General features: G+C 41.5%; 2 protein-coding genes across 7 annotated transcripts in view; one reads left to right on the top strand and one right to left on the bottom strand.

Moving 5' to 3' along the window:
• The window catches only part of MREG (melanoregulin), a 54,396-nt gene extending 46,282 nt beyond the window's left edge, over positions 1–8,114 (top strand). For all 4 annotated transcript variants that reach the window (XM_010979705.3, XM_064485147.1, XM_064485148.1 and 1 more), the window contains 3 exons: positions 4,403–4,493; positions 5,744–5,907; positions 6,449–8,114. In XM_010979705.3, coding sequence (XP_010978007.1) covers positions 4,403–4,493; positions 5,744–5,907; positions 6,449–6,583 — 390 coding nt within the window. In that variant the 3' untranslated portion in view covers positions 6,584–8,114. The remainder of the gene's footprint in view (positions 1–4,402; positions 4,494–5,743; positions 5,908–6,448) is intronic.
• Positions 1–21,896, bottom strand: part of NEMP2 (nuclear envelope integral membrane protein 2) — a 41,841-nt gene that overhangs the window by 2,759 nt on the left and 17,186 nt on the right. The window contains exons 8-9 of one of the 3 annotated variants that reach the window (XR_010380686.1): positions 18,864–19,040; positions 10,899–11,040 (exon numbers count right to left, since the gene is read on the bottom strand). Coding sequence is in view for 2 of the 3 variants with exons in the window: in XM_064485145.1 (XP_064341215.1) it covers positions 18,010–18,151; positions 18,864–19,040 (319 nt within the window). In the remaining variant the exon portion in view is untranslated. Of the gene's footprint in view, positions 1–10,898; positions 11,041–15,959; positions 18,152–18,863; positions 19,041–21,896 lie in introns of those variants that run through there. The other 2 variants (XM_064485145.1, XM_031452119.2) reach the window with 2 other exon arrangements.

The following is a 21,896-nucleotide window of genomic DNA, read 5'->3' as shown; positions in this document are numbered from 1 at the left end:
GTTGAGTTTATTGGCCTAAGCCAATCAGTGCCCACTCTTAGAGCTGAGAATGTAACTGTTCTCCAAAGGAAAATCGAGTTAAACCTGACAGATTGTTGAGAGAAGGGGAAAATAGATCTAGGGGAACAAACATCAAATATCTGCTTGTGGCAAACGTATCCGTGGCCCCAGTGTTCATATCACATCTTTCTTTTTTGCCATCAGAACCCACATTTTGTTTGGGACCACAGTGTGCCAGCCCCAGGGGATATAGGTTGTGATTGGTGCAAATACTGGTGATAATCTGTGTCCCCACTTGTCCTGCCTCCCTTACAATGAGAGAGAGCAGGAGAGAGAAACATGAAAGAGCTAAATCGCTCTCTTTGTTGATAGCAGAGGATGCAAAGCTAGTTTAAAGTTAATACGTAAGGAATGAGAAGTGTAAGCCTAGTATTTGGAGTTACAGAAGTAACCACCAGAGAAGAAGGGGGCCGGGCCAGGGGAGAAAAAAAGGGAGGGGGAGGAGAAAGAAGAAATGTTCACAGGTAGCTACTTCTAAGGAATAAGACAAGAAAAAGAGGATGAGAGAGCAAACAATTAGTTGTCATTTTATACCCCTCTGTTCTCTTTGAATTTTTATTTCTATGTGATTATATTCTTTTTATAATTAATTATATACATTAATCGCTTCTGAAGTTGCTCCTAAGAGTGGAAGATGATTTTAAAAACTATGTAACCTACTGTTCAACAACATTTCTTTAAATGTATAAATCACCTTTTTGACATGAAATAAGGAGGACTTTTTAACTGTGCCGTTTGTCCACAACCTCACAGTGCAGAGAGGAATCAGACGTTTTAATTTTGTGCATGAGAAAATCATCCCAGGAGCTTAAATCAGAACGCAAAGTCAAGGCCAGCTCATGGACGGAAAGCTGCAGGAGCTCCTGATGGCGGCAGGAGATTGAGCTGTGTTCTGCCTTTCATGTTTGGCCGCAGCCTTCTTATCTAGCAGCCCTAAGCTGATTTAGCCAACAACTAGTCAGAAGAAAAACCTCAAGAATTCAGCTATAAGCATCTTCAGTTTTTTGTTCTTTAGTCACATCACTTTCAGTTTGACTTGGTTCCCAGGTCGTCTATGAAATTAAATCCGCTTGATTTCTTTTATTATGCTTTTGCTCATGATTAAAGTTTCGGGTCACAGCGTCACAATAACCACAATGTATTATTTCAGAAATTATGAGAAAACAAAGACTACTCTGGAAAATAAGACTTTAAATTTTGATGTCGAGTAGGTTTGAGTGTCAAGTCACTTGTGAATAATATTTAACTGATCTTTAATTGTGATTTTCAGATTGTTTGTCTAAAGAAATTGGTACAATTTAAAAAATGTAGAAGGACATCGTGAGACTTATTTTTTTCTAATTCCAGGAAATAGGTGAGTTAGCTTCTTTAGTGTGTGTAAGATTTTGTTCCTCCCCGTTTCTCATTTGCCACATTTAGATTCTATTCTTTAGGGTCGTATGTTAAAGAGGAATTCAGATTCCCCTCTTACCGTTTATTTTTTCAAAAGCCAATTTTTAGTTAAAACTCTACCTAAGCTTCCACTGGTTTTAGAGCTTTCAATTTTGCACAGAACTCTCACACCTTTTCATATATGATTATCCATGACTATTGTGTCAAAAGAAGGCAATAATAATGTGGATTTATGAAATGCAGAGTTTCAACCTGTTCGTCTTAACAGGCATCTATCACGTGCAGGTCAGCCAGTGGCATCATGTTTGGGGCCATCCTTAGCAGATTTTAAAATGTCACATTGTTGCTTCTCCATCGAACTGTTTATTAGGGGAATAGACACTGAAATGGCATGAATCTGTGTAACATTTGATGTTGGTATTTAGGAATAGCAAATAAATGATAGATGGACAGCAAGAAGAGAAAGGTTAAAAAAAACTGGAAGCCTAGATGACCCAATAATAAATGGGTCTCTGAAAAATAGAAATTTGGCTACACCTAGTGCAGGACACAAGTCTGAAGGCGTTAGCCTAAGGAGCTGAAAGTTAGCAGAGACCTCTAATTGCAAGTTAATGAAGCCACCTAGTGGTTTGGTACATAATGTAAGGTTGTGGGAATATGTAACGTGTGGACTGATTGTGTGGGTCTGGAACTAGGCGTGGCAAGGAGTCTGGTTACTTTTCATTCAGTCCAGCAAGGAGGGTCAGTTACACTGAGAATAAGCACAGCCCTGCTCTGTGTCATCTTTTATTTATGTATAGTCTTTTTATCAGAAAGGACTCAAGATAGCTTTCATGAAAACACAATGAGAGAGCACAAACTAGAAGATGAGAAAGAGAAAAAACATGAATAAAGACACAGAGTAGTAAAAACTTCTGATAATTCAAAAATGCTTCCAAAATCCTATCAGTTTTCCATTGAAAGGACTCTACATTTTCAGGTAAGTGTGGAAATTGATTGGTTATGAAATTCACAATGTCCAGAAGAGTGAAACAATTTTCAGGAAAAGTAAAATCACACCTGATGTCAAAGAGCAGAGAAATTTTCCTTCTGGAGGTCCTCACAGATCACGTAGCGCATAGCGTAATGTGTATTGTCCCTAGTCCTCATGACAGAAATCATTCTGAGTTGAGAGATTTTTTCCTAAAGGTGTCTACACTGCTTTGGAGGAGAATGTGCACCAAACTCCATTTTCAGGGCTTGCATTAAAGCATTTGATCCTCACAATAAGCCTGCGAGGTAGGTAGTGTTATGATCTCCGTATTACAGTTGAGGCCACTGAGACACAGGGAGGTTATCAACTTGCCCGAAGTCAGGCTGTTAACAAACAATGCAGCTGGGACTCAGACCTGGGAAGTCTGGCTCTAGCACCCACGCTCTTTTCCAAGATGCTGTGTATATGGAGTGGCCCAGCCAATGAAAATAGCAATACTGAATTCTTACACAGTCCGTGGGGGAGGAGGTAGGAGTGCTTTAACGTGGCGCTGAAGATGAGGTCGGGACTGCACGTGTCTGAGGTGACTCAGTTGACTTTGCCCTCCAGGGTTCCAGACTTTATCCCCGACCCCCGTCACTACAAACTCTTGTACACGCATGGGCACACACGCCTTTGGTCAAAAACAGAGGACTAGGAAAGAGTAATCAGATTCACCAACTTCCTGACTTCTAGAAAACAGGTGAAATTCAGGACCTTTTTGATGCCTTTGTATCTTCAGATACAAGAGCTAAATGCAATCGTAACAAAACGCACTTTATTTTGCTAGTTTTTCTTTCTTAGTGTGGTATCTATAAACGCTTGTGAATGGCAGCTAAATTGATTTCTCTTAACCAGTCATGAAAGTTGATTAGCAGTGAGCAGATTAGCGATGAGCAAGGTAAGCCTGGAAAGGAACTTGGTAGGGAAATCAGGGCATCACTGAAACATTTCCAGTTAGAGGAGTCAGAATAGCCTGTAACTTGAGTCTTAAATTGAGCAGTTAGAATGATGTTCCTTTAAGCTGTGCATTAGGGTAGTTGTGTGGTTAACGTTATTGCTAACAGGAAAAAGTACACGCTATAAAACGACTCTTCTATATAGATAAGACTCCTTGAAAACAAATTTCCATGGCATTTAAAAGAAATGCTTAGCACAATAAAGATTTTAATGCTCCTAAAAGATTCAAGTTCTGTTTGGGGACCAACATGATGGCCTACTACCCATAAGACTGAAGTTTCCAGAATGATAACCTGTTAATAGTTCTGCCGAATGCTTGAAAGATTCATCTTATCATGGGAGTATAAAGGAAAAAGGGTGCTGCTGAGATATGGTGAAGGAAACATTGACTGGAAATCAAGAAACTTGGGATTTACTTTATTCTGATGACAAAGGAAGACACAAATTCTTTGTGTGTTATTTTTCTCATGAACTTGGGAGTCAGACCTGGATTCGAATACTGGTTCTGATCCCTGTTAGGGCTGGATGATGTTGGATTAACCAGTTAAGACTTTTTTGGCCTAAGTTTCTTCATCTATAAAATGGCTTCAGTAATTCATAAATCTTGTCAGGTGCTCACTGTATGTATATTGTGTTTTTTTAATACCTTTGATCTTTGTAACAGTCTTAAATGGCATATTCACTGTTGTTATCCCCACTTTACCGGTGCTATCACTGCAGTTGGGAGAATAGGTAATGTGAAGAGTTTAGGGTAATTTTTGCAGTGTGTTATATAGCGCCTGGCACATAGCAGATTCTCCAGACATGGAAGCTGAGGTCTAGCTGTTGTCTCCATCTCTTTCTTCTCCTCTTCTTTTGGGATATGCTTTGAAGATTGGTGACGAGGAGAACTGCATGCTTAAACAGCTTAAGTTTGGGAATTAGACAGAGATTTAGGCCAACGTGTAGAAATAAAACTGAATTTTAATTTTCCTGCAGGAGTGGCAAAAACTCAACTATGATATCTACACCCTGCGACAGATTCGAAGGGAAGTGAGAAATAGATGGAAACGCATTTTAGAAGATTTAGGTGAGTCTGAAAGTGATTACGAAATGGTAAAAATAACCAGTTGTGATCATTCCTCTTCACTTTCTTCAGCCTGGTTTTTATGAAAAGGGTGTCAGTAACTGACTAACTAAGGCTACTTACTGTGTACTAATTATTTTCCCAATCCTGTTCTCCCTGTATCCTCAAGCACAAACATCTGATGTTCCCGTTATCGGCAGCCCCTGTTTTGAGGACGTGTTTTGCCATGTGCTACTCCATCTGTCCTCAGTATCAAGTAGCACAGGCAGCAGAATCACATGGGCACTGCCATTGAATTTGGGGGCCTTGTGCATTGACTGAATTAGATGGGACTGATTGGTCAATCAGTAGCAGCTTTATAAGATAAGGCAGATTGGGAGAAATACTGTTTGTAAGAGAGACAGCAAAATACAGTGTAGACTTCCATAAGGACTTAGGGAAAATACCCGTGGTGTTAGAGTAGACATTGCGTATTGATTTTTCTCAATTCTGCCCGGGCTGTGATAGAATAAACATGGTCTTCACATTGTAAAATAACTGGCTTTAATGTTTAAAATAATGAACGTATCAGCTTTGAAGACCTCAGTCCTTCTGCTTTGAAAGAGAACATGACACCTTGGCATCAGAACTTTTCAAAAGAAAGGTACCAAGTTGCTAGCCCCTGTTGCTTTAGTTGGGATGCAGTGGGATGGGGTGGACCTCTGCCCTCTTTACTTATTCAGTATTGTTGTGACTTAATAGTCTCCTTTTTAACAATGTAAGTTGCTCCAGGCAGGTTAAATCTATGAGTCTTCTATAGCTTTGGGAAGTAACTTAACTCGCCAACTATATTGCCCCAGGAAGGGAATCTGGGCTTGGAGAAATAGGGGAGGAAAGTGACCACTTTGCAGATTGGGGTGGGGCAGGAAGGAATTCTGGGGACAGGGAAGGAGATGAAGGGTAGGGAGTGGAAGGAGGGTTTCCAAACCAAGAAAAGGGGCAGCAAGCAGTCAGTGGGTATCTGAGTTTTAACTCGAAGAGAAAAGCTAATGAAGAAAATTTGGTAAGAGGAAACCTCAAAAGAATTTTAATTAAAGACTCCGCCAACTACACTGAGCTGGGAGGCAGCATGTGAAGTGGAGGCTTGGGCTTCTGTTTGCTCGTGCTTGTTCAGAATTCACCCTTGGGTCCCTTAATCTCCTGCAGGGACCGCACTGCGGGACTGTCATTTCTTTGTGACTACTTTACATGAAGGTTCAATTTCTTTACCTTAGGTTTTCAAAGGGAAGCAGATTCTTTGTTGTCAGTGACGAAACTCAGCACCATCAGTGATTCTAAAAACACAAGGAAGGCTCGGGAGATGTTGTTGAGACTGGCCGAAGAGACCAATATTTTCCCAACCAGTTGGGAGCTCTCAGAGAGATACCTCTTTGTTGTGGTAAGTGAATACCTTTGTCCGTCTGCCCCGATTTTGCCTTAAATTTTTGCTTTCCTGTTGGTCCATATACTCATCATTCTAACACTGCTAGATCTGCCACAGTGTGAGGTGTGGCAGGTGAGGCTGGCATCTTCTGCATTAGTTCCCGGTGGCCAGCACATCGTAATCACTTGGAGGGCTTTAAAAATTCAGGTTTTTGGATTGCACTCAGACCAGTTGAGACTTGGGTTGTGGCTCAAGAATCTATCTGTATTTTTCAGCCAATTTTGCTGTGCAGCCAGCCTTCTGAATCATTTTTTTGTTCAAAGAGATGTAGGAAGGATTGTGTCTATAACCAAAGGTTGAAAAAATGATTTGAAAGGACTCTTAGACAGCATAAGTGAGGGATTAAGGAGTGTCTCTAAATTTATTAAGAAAAATGTAATAAATGTTTTACTTACTCATCATTTCTAGGGTGGATATTGTGGTTTTAGATTGGTTTTCTCACTGACAGGGCTTGGTTCCTATCTTGAGAACATTTTTATCTTTAACTTTTTGGCAGGACCGTCTCATTGCACTCGATGCTGCGGAAGAGTTCTTTAAAATTGCCAGTCGAACTTACCCCAAGAAGCCTGGGGTCCCATGCCTGGCAGATGGCGAGAAGGAATTGCACTGCCTTCCGTTTCCAAGTCCCTAAAGGAGAGGCTGCGAGGCAATACTGGAATTCTTCCACTGGAACTCAACAGCCAACCAAAGTTGGACAAGTGCTAGAGGGCTAGCTAAGAGAAGAAGGATTCTGGCTCCTACAGAAATTTAAGGGTTTGAATGTCTGGTCATCATGAGGACTTGACTCTATGAAATGTTCAGGTTGCATTGAAACACCCCAGGGACCTTGCATCAGCAAGTTGGTCAGCGGGATATTTCATCATGGGTGATTAGCTTCCAAGAACTCGTTGCCCCTATTTTGGTTTTGGTTGTACAATAAGCTCTAAACACTGGTCCTGCTGGGACAATGGGAAGTTCTAGTTAATAAAACAGTAAGATTCATAGAACTACCATTGAACCCATATATGGATTACCAATGTTTAAATAATTGTTACACAATACAGGCTAACACCAAAATAATACCAGGCATCACATGACCTTTCCTTGACTTGGAAGCGCCTACAGAGCCTTGGAGGTGTTTGAGGCCTCATTCTGAGTATCTGTTATGATGACTCAGAAATTTAGATGTACCCAGTAATAGAAACACCTAGGAGTGCTGCTCAGAAGTGAGTCCCAGATAGAATAATCCCAAGGAGTACTTCTGCAGCTACATGTAAAAAGCTCTGTCTTCAGTTGTGGCACAAGCATCTTTGTCCCAACATTATTGAGATCTGGTTACCTCATTTTTGCATATTGCCCAGCCCTGGTCCACAAGCCCTTGATATTTTATCTGGGATGGCACCTGTTTGACCTCCACTTTCTTCTCTTCTGTTTAATCTGTCCCCAACTTATCGGCCGAGAGTGGCACCTGTCCAGGGACCCCCAAGCAGACTTGCAGCTCTATAGGCAGTGTTGCATTGAAGGTCCTTGCTGGAGTTTCTTCCTTTCTGAAGATGATTTTTCAAACTGGAGCAATTCTGTCAACACAGCTTGCTTCTATCCACAGACTGAGCCGTCCAGCTTCCAAAGTGACTTGCCACGTAGGCAAGGAGCTTGCCATGAAATCGTGGTTCATTTTATTGAAAAGACTTTCAGAGCCTGTAGGATTTCTCCATAGATTGCTGAGAACAATGGCAATATTTTTACTTTTATAGATTTTGCTCTTCTGACTTCAAGTTAAAAAGTAACTTGTATTTTAGTCTGCGCAGGGGATTGTGACTTGAAAATTCTCCTATGCTGACTGGCCCTTTTGGCAGTGAACACAATGTTTAAGATGTTTGTTAGAGGAGATGCGTGTTCTCCATTTACAAATGCATTGCAGACCAATTTAACTGACATGTTTCAGGTAAATTCTTCTTAGTTTAATAAGTAAACTAAAAGTTTTATTTTTTAAAATAAAAAATATATTTTTATTTTGTTTTATGTAGTACTTAATCCCTCTCTCATGTTGTTGAAAATTAGCCTGAAGGTATTTTTCCTCACGTCTGTGGGCTCTTGCAAGATAAACATACAAACAGTGAAACAAACAATAAATTAAACCAAAAAAAAAAAAAAAACTTGGAAAATTATATTATTTTCATCTTTGTCCTTGGAATTTGTATTTTGTCTTTCTGCCTTCTTTTGATGTCAAAATAGATGGGATTGTTTGCATCTATGGAGAATAAATTGTAACCATAGTCTTTATTTTTGGTAATGAATAAGTAAGGATAAACTTGTCTCTCTGATTATAAAAACATGTGGAATTATCCAGGAAATCTTCCTTGCAAGGAATTAAAAGTTTTCTGTTTACTTTTCAGTTGAATGTGTGTTTTATTTCTGAGAATAAGAAGGAACAGATATTCTTTCCATAATCCCTTTAAATTAAAGGGTTAAGAAGCTGAAAGACTGAAAGGGCTTAAGGCCCTCCTGTCATTCTAAAGCCATTCGAGGGGCGGATCTGTGCCCAAGTCCATTGAGTGGTACGTGAGAGAGGCTTAAGGATGCCTGAAGTGACCACTTCAGAAGTCACAAGTTACTCTGCAAGACCAGGATCCAAAGGTTCATGCGTGTATGCGGGGCGATTTCAGGTGGTAGATGGAAATCTTTATGTTAATAGTTACTCATTTTAATATGCAGCATGGGGAAAACCTGTAATTAGCAGATCAAACACCTGATTTCCTATTCCACGGATATTACTGCAGTGAACAATAAAGTATAAATGTTTTCTTAAAGGGGGTTCCAGGAAGACCCAGTGGACACATGGACCAAAGTGATAAAGAATGCATTGGTGAGAGGTCCCCTGCATCACTGAAAGCTCGGTAGTATCCATGCAGGCCAGAGGCTATTCCAGAACTGGGCTCATGGAAACAATGGGGATGGAAGAATAGGGGCCCAGTGGCAGTGCTTCACTGTCAGAAGCAAAGTGGGCACAATTATAGTGAGTGGCCAGGTCTGAGGGTTACCTGCAGAGAGATTTGGAGATGGTTGATGGAACCTGGCATCCCTAGGGGCAAACTAGATGGGTAGCCAATAAGAGTATTGTTCAAACTAGACCATGAAAAGATCTCAAGGATGGACAATCAGGAGACAGACAGGGCATAGCCATAGCCATCTTAATAAAAAGCCATGATCTGCCAAGTTTCCGGACCTTGGCTGTTTCCCAGACTGAAAAAGGCTGGATTCCCCAAGGAGGACTTTGAAACATCACTGCAAGTATATATGGCAATGCTTCCCCTATTCCTTCCACAAAAGGACCTATAGCTGTTTACCGGGAGACCATACACTGGGAAAAGGAGTGTACACAAACACCCTGAGGACATGGGACACAAGGTCCAAGTTGACATTGATACTTAGGGACAAGAATATCACTGGAGTGTGCCATTTAGAGTCAGGGCAAATGGAGTTCAGATCATAAACAGAGTCCTCCCCCAGGTCTAATTCACCGGAGGTCCACTGAGTCCATGGATCTACCCAGTGGTCATCTCTCCACTTCCAGAATAAATTATTGGACTGAATATACTTGGAACTTAGCAGAACCACCATTTGTTTTTTGGCCTGTGGGTTAAAAAACATCTTAATGAGAAAGCTAAGTGGAAACCTCTGAAAATACTTCACTCCCCTGGCCAAGATAGTAGACCAAAGTCAATATTGTATTCCAGAAAAACGATAGTGATTAGTATCCTTAAAGACCCAAAGGATGCAGGAGGGTTGGTCTTGATTAAGATTCTATTTAATTCACTACTCTGGCCCTGAAACTAGGTGGATCCTGGAGAATGAAAGTGAATTATTGAAAATTCAACTAAATAGTAGCCCTAATTGCAGCTCCTGAGCTAGATGTGGGATCTTTGTGAGAATAAATTAACACAGTCTCAGTCACATGGTATGTGGCAAATGATCTGGCAAATGTGTTCTCTCCATACCCATCAGAAAGATAGGTCAGAAAGTGTTAGTATTCACCTGAGATGGACAGCAGTACACATTTATGGTATTGCTCCAGAGCTATCTAAACTCTCCTCCCTCTGTTACAATATAGCCCAAAATGATCTGGACCATCTAGACATTCTACAGAATATCACATTGGTTACTGTATCAGTGACATTAGCGATGAGTATAAATCGGCAAACGCATTAGAGGCCCTGACAAATGACACGCGCTTCAGAGGCTGGGAGATAAATCCTACAGAGTCTCAGGGACCTGCCACTTCAGTGAGGTTTTCAGGGGTCTGGGGCATGCTAAAACATCCCCTCCAAAGGAAAGGTCAAATTATTTCATCCTACACCTCCCACCTCTAAACAGGTGAGCCAGCAGAATGCTTGGTAGGCAGTTGTCTTCGTGCTGTCACCTGGAAATACTGCTCCATCCCATTTAACTGGGTGACATGAAAACCTGCCAGCCACGAGTGAGATCCAGGCAGGAAAGGGCTCCAAAGCAGGCCCAGGCTATGGCCAAGCGACTCGACTCCTGTATCACAGGACCCTGCAGAACATTTGGTATTAAAAGTCATGGTGATAAGAAGAAATGCCACGTGAAATGGATGGAAAACTCAACAGGAGAATGACAACACAGACCCCAGGGTTCTGGAGCAAGGCCGTGCCATTTGCAAGGGATAAATACACATCACTTGAAAAACTGTTCATCATGAGTTGGGTTTTTGTCAGATTCAGGAACGTGTAAGATCAAATTCTCGCATCAATATAATTTTTCCTGTTATTTTTCAATATAAACTATTAATTTTAGAACAGCTTTAGATTTGCAGAAAAGTTGCAGAGATAGTACAGAGTTACAGTTTCCCCCGTTATTAATATCTTACCTTATGGTACATTTGTCACATCTAATGAACCAATATTGAGACCTTATTATTAACTAAAGTCCAGAGATTATTCAGATACCTTAGTTTTTAACCTAGGGTCTTTTTCTGTTGCAGGATCCCATGCAGGACATCTAGTCATCAAGTTCTCTTAGGCACCTCTTGACTATGGTAACTTCTCAGACTTTCTTTGCTTTTGATGACCTTGACAGTTGTGAGGAGCACTGTTCGGGAATAGAGAAGAGAGAGAGGATAAGTACTAGTGTGGCCTTGAGACAAGCTGCAGCAGCGGGGCTCTAAGTTGTCCAATTAGCCTTCTTCGTGTAGTAGTTTTCCTCAAGGAAAGAAATGCACCAGGCTGCAGGAGGAGACTTTCCCAGGACTTGCCATAAAAAGCAGGTGGATTGGACCACTTGGATCACATGGGTGGACTGTTGCCAATGATGTGGGATACTGCTGCTGTCTGCCCTTTTTGGGTCTGAAATATACATTCCCTCCACTGTTGGCAGTATTGGTGTCTGAGATCTTAGTCAAGACTGTGTAGGAATTGCCATCAACAGATGAGAGTTGTCTTGTCCACTGTCACCCCCTCGTTGGCATCCTGCATCTACTGACTAGTCAGTTGGTACAAGGGTAGGAGGTGCTATCCCACCTCTAAAGCTCCCCACTAGATTGGCTGAGGCCTTTGTTATGACTACATCACGGAAAAAATTTTCCCAATCCTGCCTTTCCTCTCTCCTCCATAGGTATTTGCTAATGAACTTGTTGCTCGCCAATCTCCATTCCAGAATCTTTTCCCCCAGGGGAACCCAATTGTGACAGTACCTGAGTCAACAATACAGTACCCCCAAGACTGCGTTTGTAGCTGACACGTTCACAGTGCCCCTAGTTTTAGTGTAACTAGGCCAGAGCATTTATCTATTGAAATACATATGATTTCATTATGAGCCATTAAGTAACATCTTTATCTTTGGTATTAGAGCATTATTTTTAAAACATTATCTTAAGTAGGTGTTATTTGTAAATTCATTTAACATAAATGGTTAAATCATTTTAAAAGACCATCATACAAGTGACTTTTCTTTAGCTAAGACATTAGAGTCAGTAACTTTGGGAAGAGGACCTCACTGACAGCCATAGAAACTAGTTTATGTGACTACTCTCCAATGATCAGAGACGGATCATGGCACAAAACCTGGATTCTTTCCCATTGGATTAATGAATTTATCCATTCCCTCAGATCATGTTCTAATACTGATATCAAAAGAAGTCTGTTTACATTTGATTAAGTTGCAATGAAAGGAGTATACTCATAATTTCTAAATCACTACCACGTATAGAGTGAACACGGCCAGCTGCTTTGAATTTTCTTTTACAGTAAGTGTTACTATTAGCTTCCAGAGTATTAGTCCACACTCTCGTTTTGACAAACTACAAATGGATATATGGCATTCTAAATTTTAACTCAACATATGGATTTAGAACACTGGGCTGCAGAGAACTGAGTCAGGGAACTAAGTCTTAACCTGATTCTCATCCTTTGATCATTTAGTAACTAAATGGGATTTACCTGATTTTGCTATTCATCCATATTCTAAGTATTTAGTGAGACTAAATTTAGAAAGAATAATTTTTTGTATATATGTATATGTATGTATATTTCTATATTACATATTATAAAGAACAAAAATAAAATCATGAGATTCATAATAGTTAAATAAAGCATAGACCTATAGATCATTACTTTTTCAAAAGCCAACAGCTGTAGTTTTTAGGTAACAATTTACTTAAAAAATTCTTCAGCATTAGTAGCATGAAAGGTGTAAGCTAATTTTATCATATGTCCTAGAGAAGTGTAGTTAGCATTCGAAGTATCCTAATCAGGAATCCATTTTCCAAGATGATTAAACAACAATCTTTATCAAAATTTACACCGGTAAGTTCATTAAGTTGCATAAAGGGGGTTAGGAATGAGTTTCCATTAGCGAAATGAGTGGTAGTCAAGATAAATGCTTGGCTAGAACAACTGGCCGCCATCAATTTTGCAAGAAGGTGTTAAGAATCTCTTATACCCAGCAGTGTTGAAGGGTTAGAGCATCCTTTGTCCTTTGTCTACCTTCTTCACAGACCTGAGGCCAAGTTGTCTGACTTGGTTATCAGAATATTGTTGTGTCTACATAAGAATAACACTTTCAATCAAGTTTCTTTCAAACTTTTATTTCAATAGTCGGTCCCGAGAAATGAAAGTGGAGGCTTCTCTGGGATTACAGGAAGCAAATGAGTAATTCCTGGCTAATAAGTGTTGTATGAAGAATTTGGGATAAGATTTGCTTCCATTGTAACATTAGGTTGCAAGAGGATGAGGGAGGCTATACATGGCTTTCCCTTTCCATTCTTGAGGCCAGCCTCAAGCAGTGGGATCTAGCCGCTTGGAGAGGTACCCTATAGGCTGTTGGGTAGGACCCAGCCATTGGGTGAGGACCTCCAGGGCTATTCCTCCTCTCTCGTGAACATAGAACTGGAAGGGCCTTGTGGGATCTATAAGCCCCAAGGCCGGTGATCTTACTAGGAGATTTTCTCATTCTTCCATTGCTTCCTGTTGGGAAGGATCCCACTGGAGAGGTCTTCCCAATCATCTACCCCTAAAGCCCCTTCTAAGAAGCTGGTCCCCATGGATCTGGCGTTTAACGTATTGAACAATAGAGACAGGGCTAAGAGGCAAAAAGGATTCAGGGACAACAGCAAAAGGGGCAATCCTTAGCAGCAGCCTTTATCTCTGCACCACCTCAGAGTTACCCTCCACCAAGACCCACGGTGAGGACAGGATCCAGGATGCCTGCATCAGAGCCACTGTCTTGCCAAAAAGGGACCTGTTTTAAGTACAGCCAGGAGGGCCACTGGAAAAACAAATGCCCCAGTTTTGGGAAAAGTCCACCAGGACCCTGCCCTATGTGCAAACAGAAAGGCCACTGGAAGCAGGACTGCCCCCAGTCCCGAAGTGGACTTGGGGCTCCCAAACCAATGACGGCTGAGATGACTAAAGGCTGATGGGGCCTGGGACCCTCCCTGGCTCCCACAGGACACTGGGTCATTTCTCCAGCAGAGCCTTGGGGACCCCTTGTGGCAGGTAGAAAAGTTGTCTTCTTATTAGATAAGGGAGCCACCTACGTGTGCTGACTGATTTCCTTGGACCCTTGTCCTCCCAATCCAGTGTAATAACGGGGGTCAACAGAAGGCCCCCAACAAGGTGCTTACTAAAAATTTACTTTTACACATGAGTTTTGTCTGGTGGCTGAGTGCCCCATCCCCTCATTGGGAAGGGACCTACTTGCTCAGTAAATCCCAATTGAAATAATCCAATTCAAAGACCCTTACGTGAAAGACATGCACCCCAAAAAATGTCTACTCGGCTTTAGGAGCCTGCCTCAATCCCAAGCCAGAAGAGGTCTCCCTTCCACTCCATATTGATTCTCAAGGAAACCCTGCTGTCTGGGAACCTGAGGTCCCTGACAGAGCTTCTATTGTCAGGTTATCATCAAAATGGGACCACGTGAGGCCACAGGCAGGCCTCTTCAGATCAGAGGCCAAACCAAGAGCTTTAATTAAAAAAAACTTCTCAAACCCAGGAAGGCTCATCAGAAGTGTTCATAAATAGATGGCCAAATGGGAGGCCATTGGTTGGACTAAACTGACCATAGCTGATATTCGGAGCCTAATAAAATTTTTTTAGAAAAGTCTCCCCTAAGCTAAATGAGAAAAAACAAAACTGTCTTTGTTTTACAAATCTAGTCTTTACAGGAGCAGAGGTGTGGCTCCAAAAAGGATACAAAGCCCACCAATACTTTGACCACTCCCAAAACCTCCCCTATGTATTTATCTTAATAGACAAGTATTAAAAAAAGACATTTTTTTCTGGCCTTTGAAAAACAAAATCTCTCTATGAGACTCTAGGGCTTCCTATGCCTTTGAGATACAAATATTCTACCTTGTCTTCTCTGGGAATTGTGATCTCACCATCTTTTTAAAACGCAAATTTCAAAAAAAAGGTGGGGGAAGAAGTAATTTGGAACTTAATTTGCTAAGGAGAAGTAAAAATTTTATCTCTTTTTCATAAATATTAGCAAAAAGGCTTAGCCATCTAAGTGGGCAACTTTGATTTGTTTTTGTTCTGCCAAAAACCCCAGTTTAAATCCAACCTCTTTGGTACCCAGTGGGCTTTACTTTGTTCTATCTGATTCATGACTAAAATTTTAAAATGAAAACTACAAGGTGTCTGGCTTGTATGCCATAGATGTATGGTATTGGCACAATTAAATGGTAAAAGAGCTCTTTAATTGGCTGAAAGGAAATTAAGTACTTCTATAAATACTCAAACATAGAGAAAACTGGCCAAAATAAATTTCAGGTTCACGTTATCTAAAAAGGATTCAGTACTGGTACTGGTATTGAAGCTAGCTTAAGCTTGCTAGTTTAATTAATTCAAACATGTCTTTAGAGGCGTAAGTGTTAAGTATAAAAGTTCGGCTGTGCCCAGGCTTAGTAGAAGGCAAGCAAAACTTTATTATATCTGTTACAAAGCTGTCAACAAAAAAAGTAACTCTGTAAAAAAAACTTTCAAAAAGTAAACAAAACATGGGATTTGGGGTAAACTCTATAGGAGTTTTCTTTTGAAAGTATCTACCTAAAATTATCTCTCCAAATTTTGGTACTTAAAAGTTAAAAAGTTCACTGACTATCTGTGTCATTTATAAAATATTAAAACATTAATTGTTGGGCAGGCAGATCTAAGTTTATCTACCTTTGCCTTAGGAAAAAAAAAAAAGAAAACGTGTTTCTAGTCAGGAAACGGTGATATGACAACCAATTCACAGTTGCTTGCTTCTTGGTTTTTGCCAGAGATTTAAGGTTTTGGAGGGTTAAAATGATAATACATGTAATTACAGCTCCTAAAATAAGTATTTCAGTAAACAGTGGGAAAGTAAGATGTATGTTTTTAGTTAAGTATTTCGTAAACAAACAAACAAAAGCTAAAAAAAAAAAAAAAAGGTTTCATACATAATCAGGATTTTAAATATCTAACAAATTCTGAAAGTTCTTTGTGGCCCCAGCTAACTTTAAGATGCTTTAAAAAAAACCTGAGACATCTCACATATTAAATTAACTAGGATTATTTAATATGTAAAGTTAAATATAATCAGTCATAATTCTCATAATTACAAACAAATCTATCAGTTACAGATGTTTAACCATGCATTTTAAGTCTTTCTGTTGTTACAGACTATCGAGTTGTTACAAAGGTGCTTCATCTTTAAAAACATTCATCAGAAGTCAATGGAAACAGTGGGTTTCAACAGTCCCAGTCAAATGATGGCTATTGGAAGATTCCAGCTCATACCCTCAGCCCTCTGGACACAAAAACAAAAGGCTTCCCTGCTCTTGGGGCCCCTAGATTAGGCATTCAGAGATTTTTTACTCCCTGCTAGGCAGGGTCAAGGCCCCTGCTCAAGCCTGGCCTGTTAGCAACTTCAGAAGAAGGACCATCGCCCCTCTACAATTCCATAAGATTATGGGAGTAAAATCTCTGAGGGGGGAATGAGACAGGAAGGGGGCAGGGCACAGCCATTCAGGGGATAACACAGCAATTAACACTAGAATGGCGAAAGATTCAACCCCCAGGAGGCCTTGAGGCTCAAAATGGTGGGAGATTTGACTTCTAGGAGACCGTGAGCTTCATTATATGCCCACTGTAACACATTAGCATGGTGAATAACACACCCACAGGCGCCATGGCAGTCCCAAGGCTAGCCACAAAAGGTCAAAGAGCGGGAAAAGGCTAATTTCCTGGGAATCCCAGCCCCTTCTCCAGCCTAGACTGGTCCTTCCACTTACTAAGATATAAAGCTACCGAGCCCATAAAAATTGGCCTTTGGAGACGGCCCGCATTCTATGGAATGTGTGCCTACTTTAGTCTAAACTGAGCTTCCAAACCCCACACCTTGTGGCCTTTCTCTTGCCTCCTGATGTATCTCTAAATAAATCTACCTTCACTCAAACAAAACAACCCCCAAAAAACAAAAAAAGATGATTTGTCCCTCATATGAGCAGAAGACTAAGTTAGACAAGCCTGGGGGTGGATATACACCTACATAATATACATATTTTATATGTATATATTTCATTTTATAGGTATATATATGTATATACTCATATATATAATACACATATATACACACACATCCATACAGATATGTGTATATATATATGTAATATATACCCATAGACATATGTATTGATACACACGTATATATATGTACATGTTATATATGTACATATATTATATATGCATAAATATACAGATATATAATAAACATTACATATATACATATCCATACAGAGACTTGTGTATTTACATGCACCCATAAAATAGACACATGATATGGCTGTACATGCATAGCTAGACCTGTGTATGGATGAGCACCCCTTTAATAGCCACATGATATGGGTGCACTTCACCTCCACCCACAGGCCTGTGTTTGGAGGGGTACCCGTTCTCATAGACACATGATAAGGGTGCACTTCATCTCCATCCCATCTTGTAAACACATGACATGGGGTGCATCTCCACCCTCAGGCCTGGGGATGGAGGGGCACCTCATCTTGGCATTATTAAAGGTTCTGAGAAGGCCTGCAGTACATTCATTTAATCTTGTATCAATCTTAGTTGACCTTAGTATCCCTTTATCCACTAACACTGATTAGCTTCCTGTGGACTATTTTGGGAAAGACCGGTCCAGCATATCTCAGGTCTCTCCCAGCACTTACGCTGATAACACGTAGGAAGAACAAAGTAGTCTTTTGACACGGTTCTGGGGATTAAGGGAGTAAATTTTAATGTCCCGGAGTTGACAAGGCACCTATTTATATTAATTGGCCCCTTGAAGATCAATATGATTCCCTTGTTCCTATAAAAGCCTTCACTCAGGGAAAGTGGTAATGACCATCACAGAATCTTGGTGGCCTCCTACAGTACAATTAGAACTGGTCAAGAAGGGCCAGCTACCCTCAACATAGTTTAGTTTTCCTTTCCAGTGTAACGTGCTTTTCTCCACAGCAAATGCTTTTGCCACTGTTCCCTAGAACAGTTTTGCTGCCTTTAATAGGGTCGCTTCCCCACTTCCTTGTCCAGAATGAAGTCAGTGTGCAGGCAGGCTGTCAGGAGTCCTCGGGTTAAAGAGCTGCTCTTCCAGGAAGGCACCTCCGAAGCCATACTGTTCTTCATGCAGACTGATTTCTTCCGGTGACAAGTGGCTTCCTCCAAGAACAAAGTCTGCAAACCTAGGTTTTTTTGTTTTAAATAGTTAATGTTATCACAGAAAGGTTTATTTTGAAGATAACATGTTCCCTTGATACTTATCCCCTTTAATTAAACGTGACTTTGCATCAGTGGAGGATGGCATTTACACAGCGGGCGTGAAAACAGGAATGGCTTATGTATCCTCCTTGAGATGCTCAGGGAAAGGCAGACTCAGAAGCATCGGTGCTGCCAAACATACCGCTCCTGTTTTCTAATCCCTTCTCTCTCCCTTTCTTAGTAAACATATTATTTATTCATTATTTGGTGTCAACACTTCCCCTTCAGCCTCCAATTTGAGGGCACTGTCGTTGGGAGAAAGCTATGAAGAAGGGAAAGCGCTAAGGAAAAGATGTCGGGGCGGAGATGCCTTTCTTGGTCAACTTTACAAATGACTGTCCGCACCCACAGAATGAGAAGCAAGTGACACATCCCATTCCACCTCTTCCCTTCTCCTGTGAGCTGTCTGGATGGCCTGCCCTATAAAACACATTGGGTCAACACCGATTCTGACACTGGTAGGTTGTACAGTGCAAGTCGGAGCACGGAGGGAAAAGAACGTCCGACAGCTTCCACATCATCTGTCATGCGGGGAAGTCGGCTGTTTCTAGTCTGAAGCATCTGAACCAAAGCGCTGCATTATTTTCACAATAAATCCAACCCAAGCTGTAGTCTGGGCAGCTGAGCAGGGCTTACTTTTTGGGCGCCTGGAGCCTGGAGACGGCCAGCCAGGACGGAAAGCCGGGGCTGCGGCAGGCCTGGCGCAGCTCCTCCAGGGCGCGGGTGGTCGCAGCATCCGCTTGTTCCCTGTATTCGTCTTCAGTGAGGTACTTAACCACCGGCTTTTTCGATGTAAACCATGTCTTCACTTTCCTAAAACACGCAGCATTTAATTGCTAGATTCCATACTTGGTTACTCAATTCAACCCTTAAGATTTATAAAAGTATATTTCTTAGTGACAGTAATAACTCTTAACTTCCTCTACATCATACTATGCTGCATTATTGCTATCATGACTGGGGTTTATAGAACTTGCTGTTTGGGCCTAATAATACCTTTCTCCTCCTCCTGGACCATCCTAAATAATGTTCTAAGGCATCTGAAGATCAATGTCTGATAAAGATATTAATTGTATTTTTCTTCCTCGGTGATTTCAAATCACACAAACAGACAATTAAAGGTCTGGCTTCTTTATGCTTGCCTGGATTTCCCTGGGCACTAATAGAAGCAAGCCTTTGAGATGTCCTTTTACGGAGACCCAGAAGCATCATTTGCCACTTAGTCTCAACACAGAAGACAGAAACATTTGTGGGACAGCGCCTCCACCTAGTGGTGGTGATTCTGACTAATCCTAGAGAGGGAGCCAACACTGGACAAAAAGTTGTGTATTAAAAACAATTCTCGTGGGGAGGGTACAGCTCAGCGGTAGAATGTCTGCTTAGCATGCATAAGGTCCTGGGTTCAATCCCCAGTACCTCCATCAGATAAATAAAACAAACAAACAAACTTAATTACCTCCCCCACCAAAAAATAAATAAATAAAATTTTAAAAAAGAAAAAAAACCCCAACAATTCTTTGCTACATGGTGAGGGGCTCATGACTGGAATTTTTTTCCAACCAGGAAAGTCCTAAAGGAGAGAATCTCATAAAAATGGTAATGGTAATAAAATTTTTAACATATATGTTATATTTATCAATGAGTTTTTAAAAATGTTTTTGAGTGGCTTAAAATTTAATTTAACCAAAGATTCTCAAACATAAATGAGCATCAGAATTACCAAAAGGTGTTTTTAACATATTATTTCCTTGAGGTTCGGGACCTGAAAAATCTTTTAATTTTTAGTAACTGTGTGATGGTTGATGAGCTGGATTAGGGGCCCACTGACATTATTTCCTTCTCCTTTTCCGAAAACCTAGCCTGGGCCCCCAAGAGGAAAACCCCTGGGCTCTGAGCAGAAGACTGGGACACAGTCCCGGCTCTGAGGTTTACCCACTGTGTGAGCTGGGGCAATTCCTTCACAGTTCTGAGCCTCACTCTGCACACAGGGGAAAAAATGAAAGTAATAATATCCATCTCAGGAGGTCACTGTACAGATGAAATACCATATTTTGGGTAAAGTGCTCAGCACAGTGAGTGGCCTACAGTAAGAATGCAGTAAAGCTAATCACAAGAGTAGCTACCAAATAGTATTAAAATACATTCAAACAGCTCTTTGCAAACTAGAATGTACTATAGAAATCAAGGTATTATTTCTCTGGTTTATTATTTAACCTGTAAGTTCCTCTTTTATCCCTCAATTCTTCACATAATTATTCACTAGCAAAATGAAAAGTTGATGAAGTTACAATAATATTTTGATTATTCATGTTAACAATACACACAGCAAGCGCATAAGGGGATCGTCGTGCAGGTGACAGAACACACTCTGCTCCTGGCAGGGCAGTGATGTTTGAAGGGAAAGTGGAAGGCATTCTCTCTTGGGTTCCTTAGAGCACAAACCCGGCAAAGGACCAGAGGCCTGGAGGATGTGGAGTGGCCAGCCTCCTCCTGGCAGAGGGACCTCTTGACACAGGGCAGAGAGAAGCAGCCAGCATCAGTGCCTCTGACCCTGCTGCCTTTCAGCCTTGCCACCAGCCTCTGCGGAGGAGCCCCGGTCTCATGCTGGTGCATGTTTACCCCTGTGACATCACCACATATGCAGCCACCAATTACCAGTCACCAAAGTCTCCTTCCTCACAGCCAAGTCTACCACGTAAATATTTATTAACTCCTTCTTCTGGCCTTGATCTCACTCCTCCAGGCCCCCATCACCTCCTGCCTGGACCACTGTGATGTCTGATGCCTGGCCTCCTGCCCCAGAACCTCCGCTTACATCTTCCCTCTGTGCCAGAAGACAGATGGGCCCCATCCCACTGCCCGATGAGTGTTCATGGTCTCTGCTTTGATTTTTGCTTGTTGAATGTATTTTTATCTTCAGATTAGTTGCCAACATTAAAAAATCATAAAAATTTACATTCTAACCCATATTCTTAGCTTTTTTAGAAAACCAGAAGGTGTGCAAGGCTGGCCCATATTCCCACATGGCAACAATCAGCTCAAGTTGAACGGTAACTGACCCCCTTTCGACAGGGCTACATCGTACAACTTCCCACATCCTCACGCTCACCCCACCACCTCACCTCTGCTCAGAATCACTCACTCAGTACATGTGAGGGCCCTGAGCATTTGAATTTCTAACCACTGTGCAGGCAGCAGTCAGAGAGCACTGACTAATGTGCGTAACTGTCAGCTGCCTCCACCGTGCCCAGGATCAGGTCAGATTCCTCAGCACAGCCTGCGATACCTCCACGACCTGGCCGACGCCCTCTTGCTCACCTGCCTCCTGATGGTACCAGGCTGGGCTCTCTCCCTGTCAGGAGAACCCTTCCTACATTTATTCATCTGGCTGTTTTGATTCATTAAGATTCAGCCCAGTAATATCTCCTCCAGGAACTTTCCTGAACTTTTTCGATGTCACAGTTCCTGGGTGGGCCTACTGAACACTTCAACGCCATGGAAGTGTACGCCTACGCCCAACAAGGACCCCTCACGGGTGGAGACCACCTCTGCCATCTGTGCACTTGACACAAATGCAGGTGCCGAGACTCCGTGACTGAGGACGTGACGAAGCCGTGAGAAGAAAAGTTCCCTCATCTTTTTTTCTGTACTTTTAAAAGACCGAACCCT

This window comes from Camelus dromedarius, chromosome 4 (genome assembly GCF_036321535.1).
Source record: "Camelus dromedarius isolate mCamDro1 chromosome 4, mCamDro1.pat, whole genome shotgun sequence".
NCBI classification, from domain to species: Eukaryota; Metazoa; Chordata; class Mammalia; order Artiodactyla; family Camelidae; genus Camelus; species Camelus dromedarius.
Note: the sequence above shows the minus strand (reverse complement) of the source record. Positions and strands in the feature narration are given on the sequence as shown.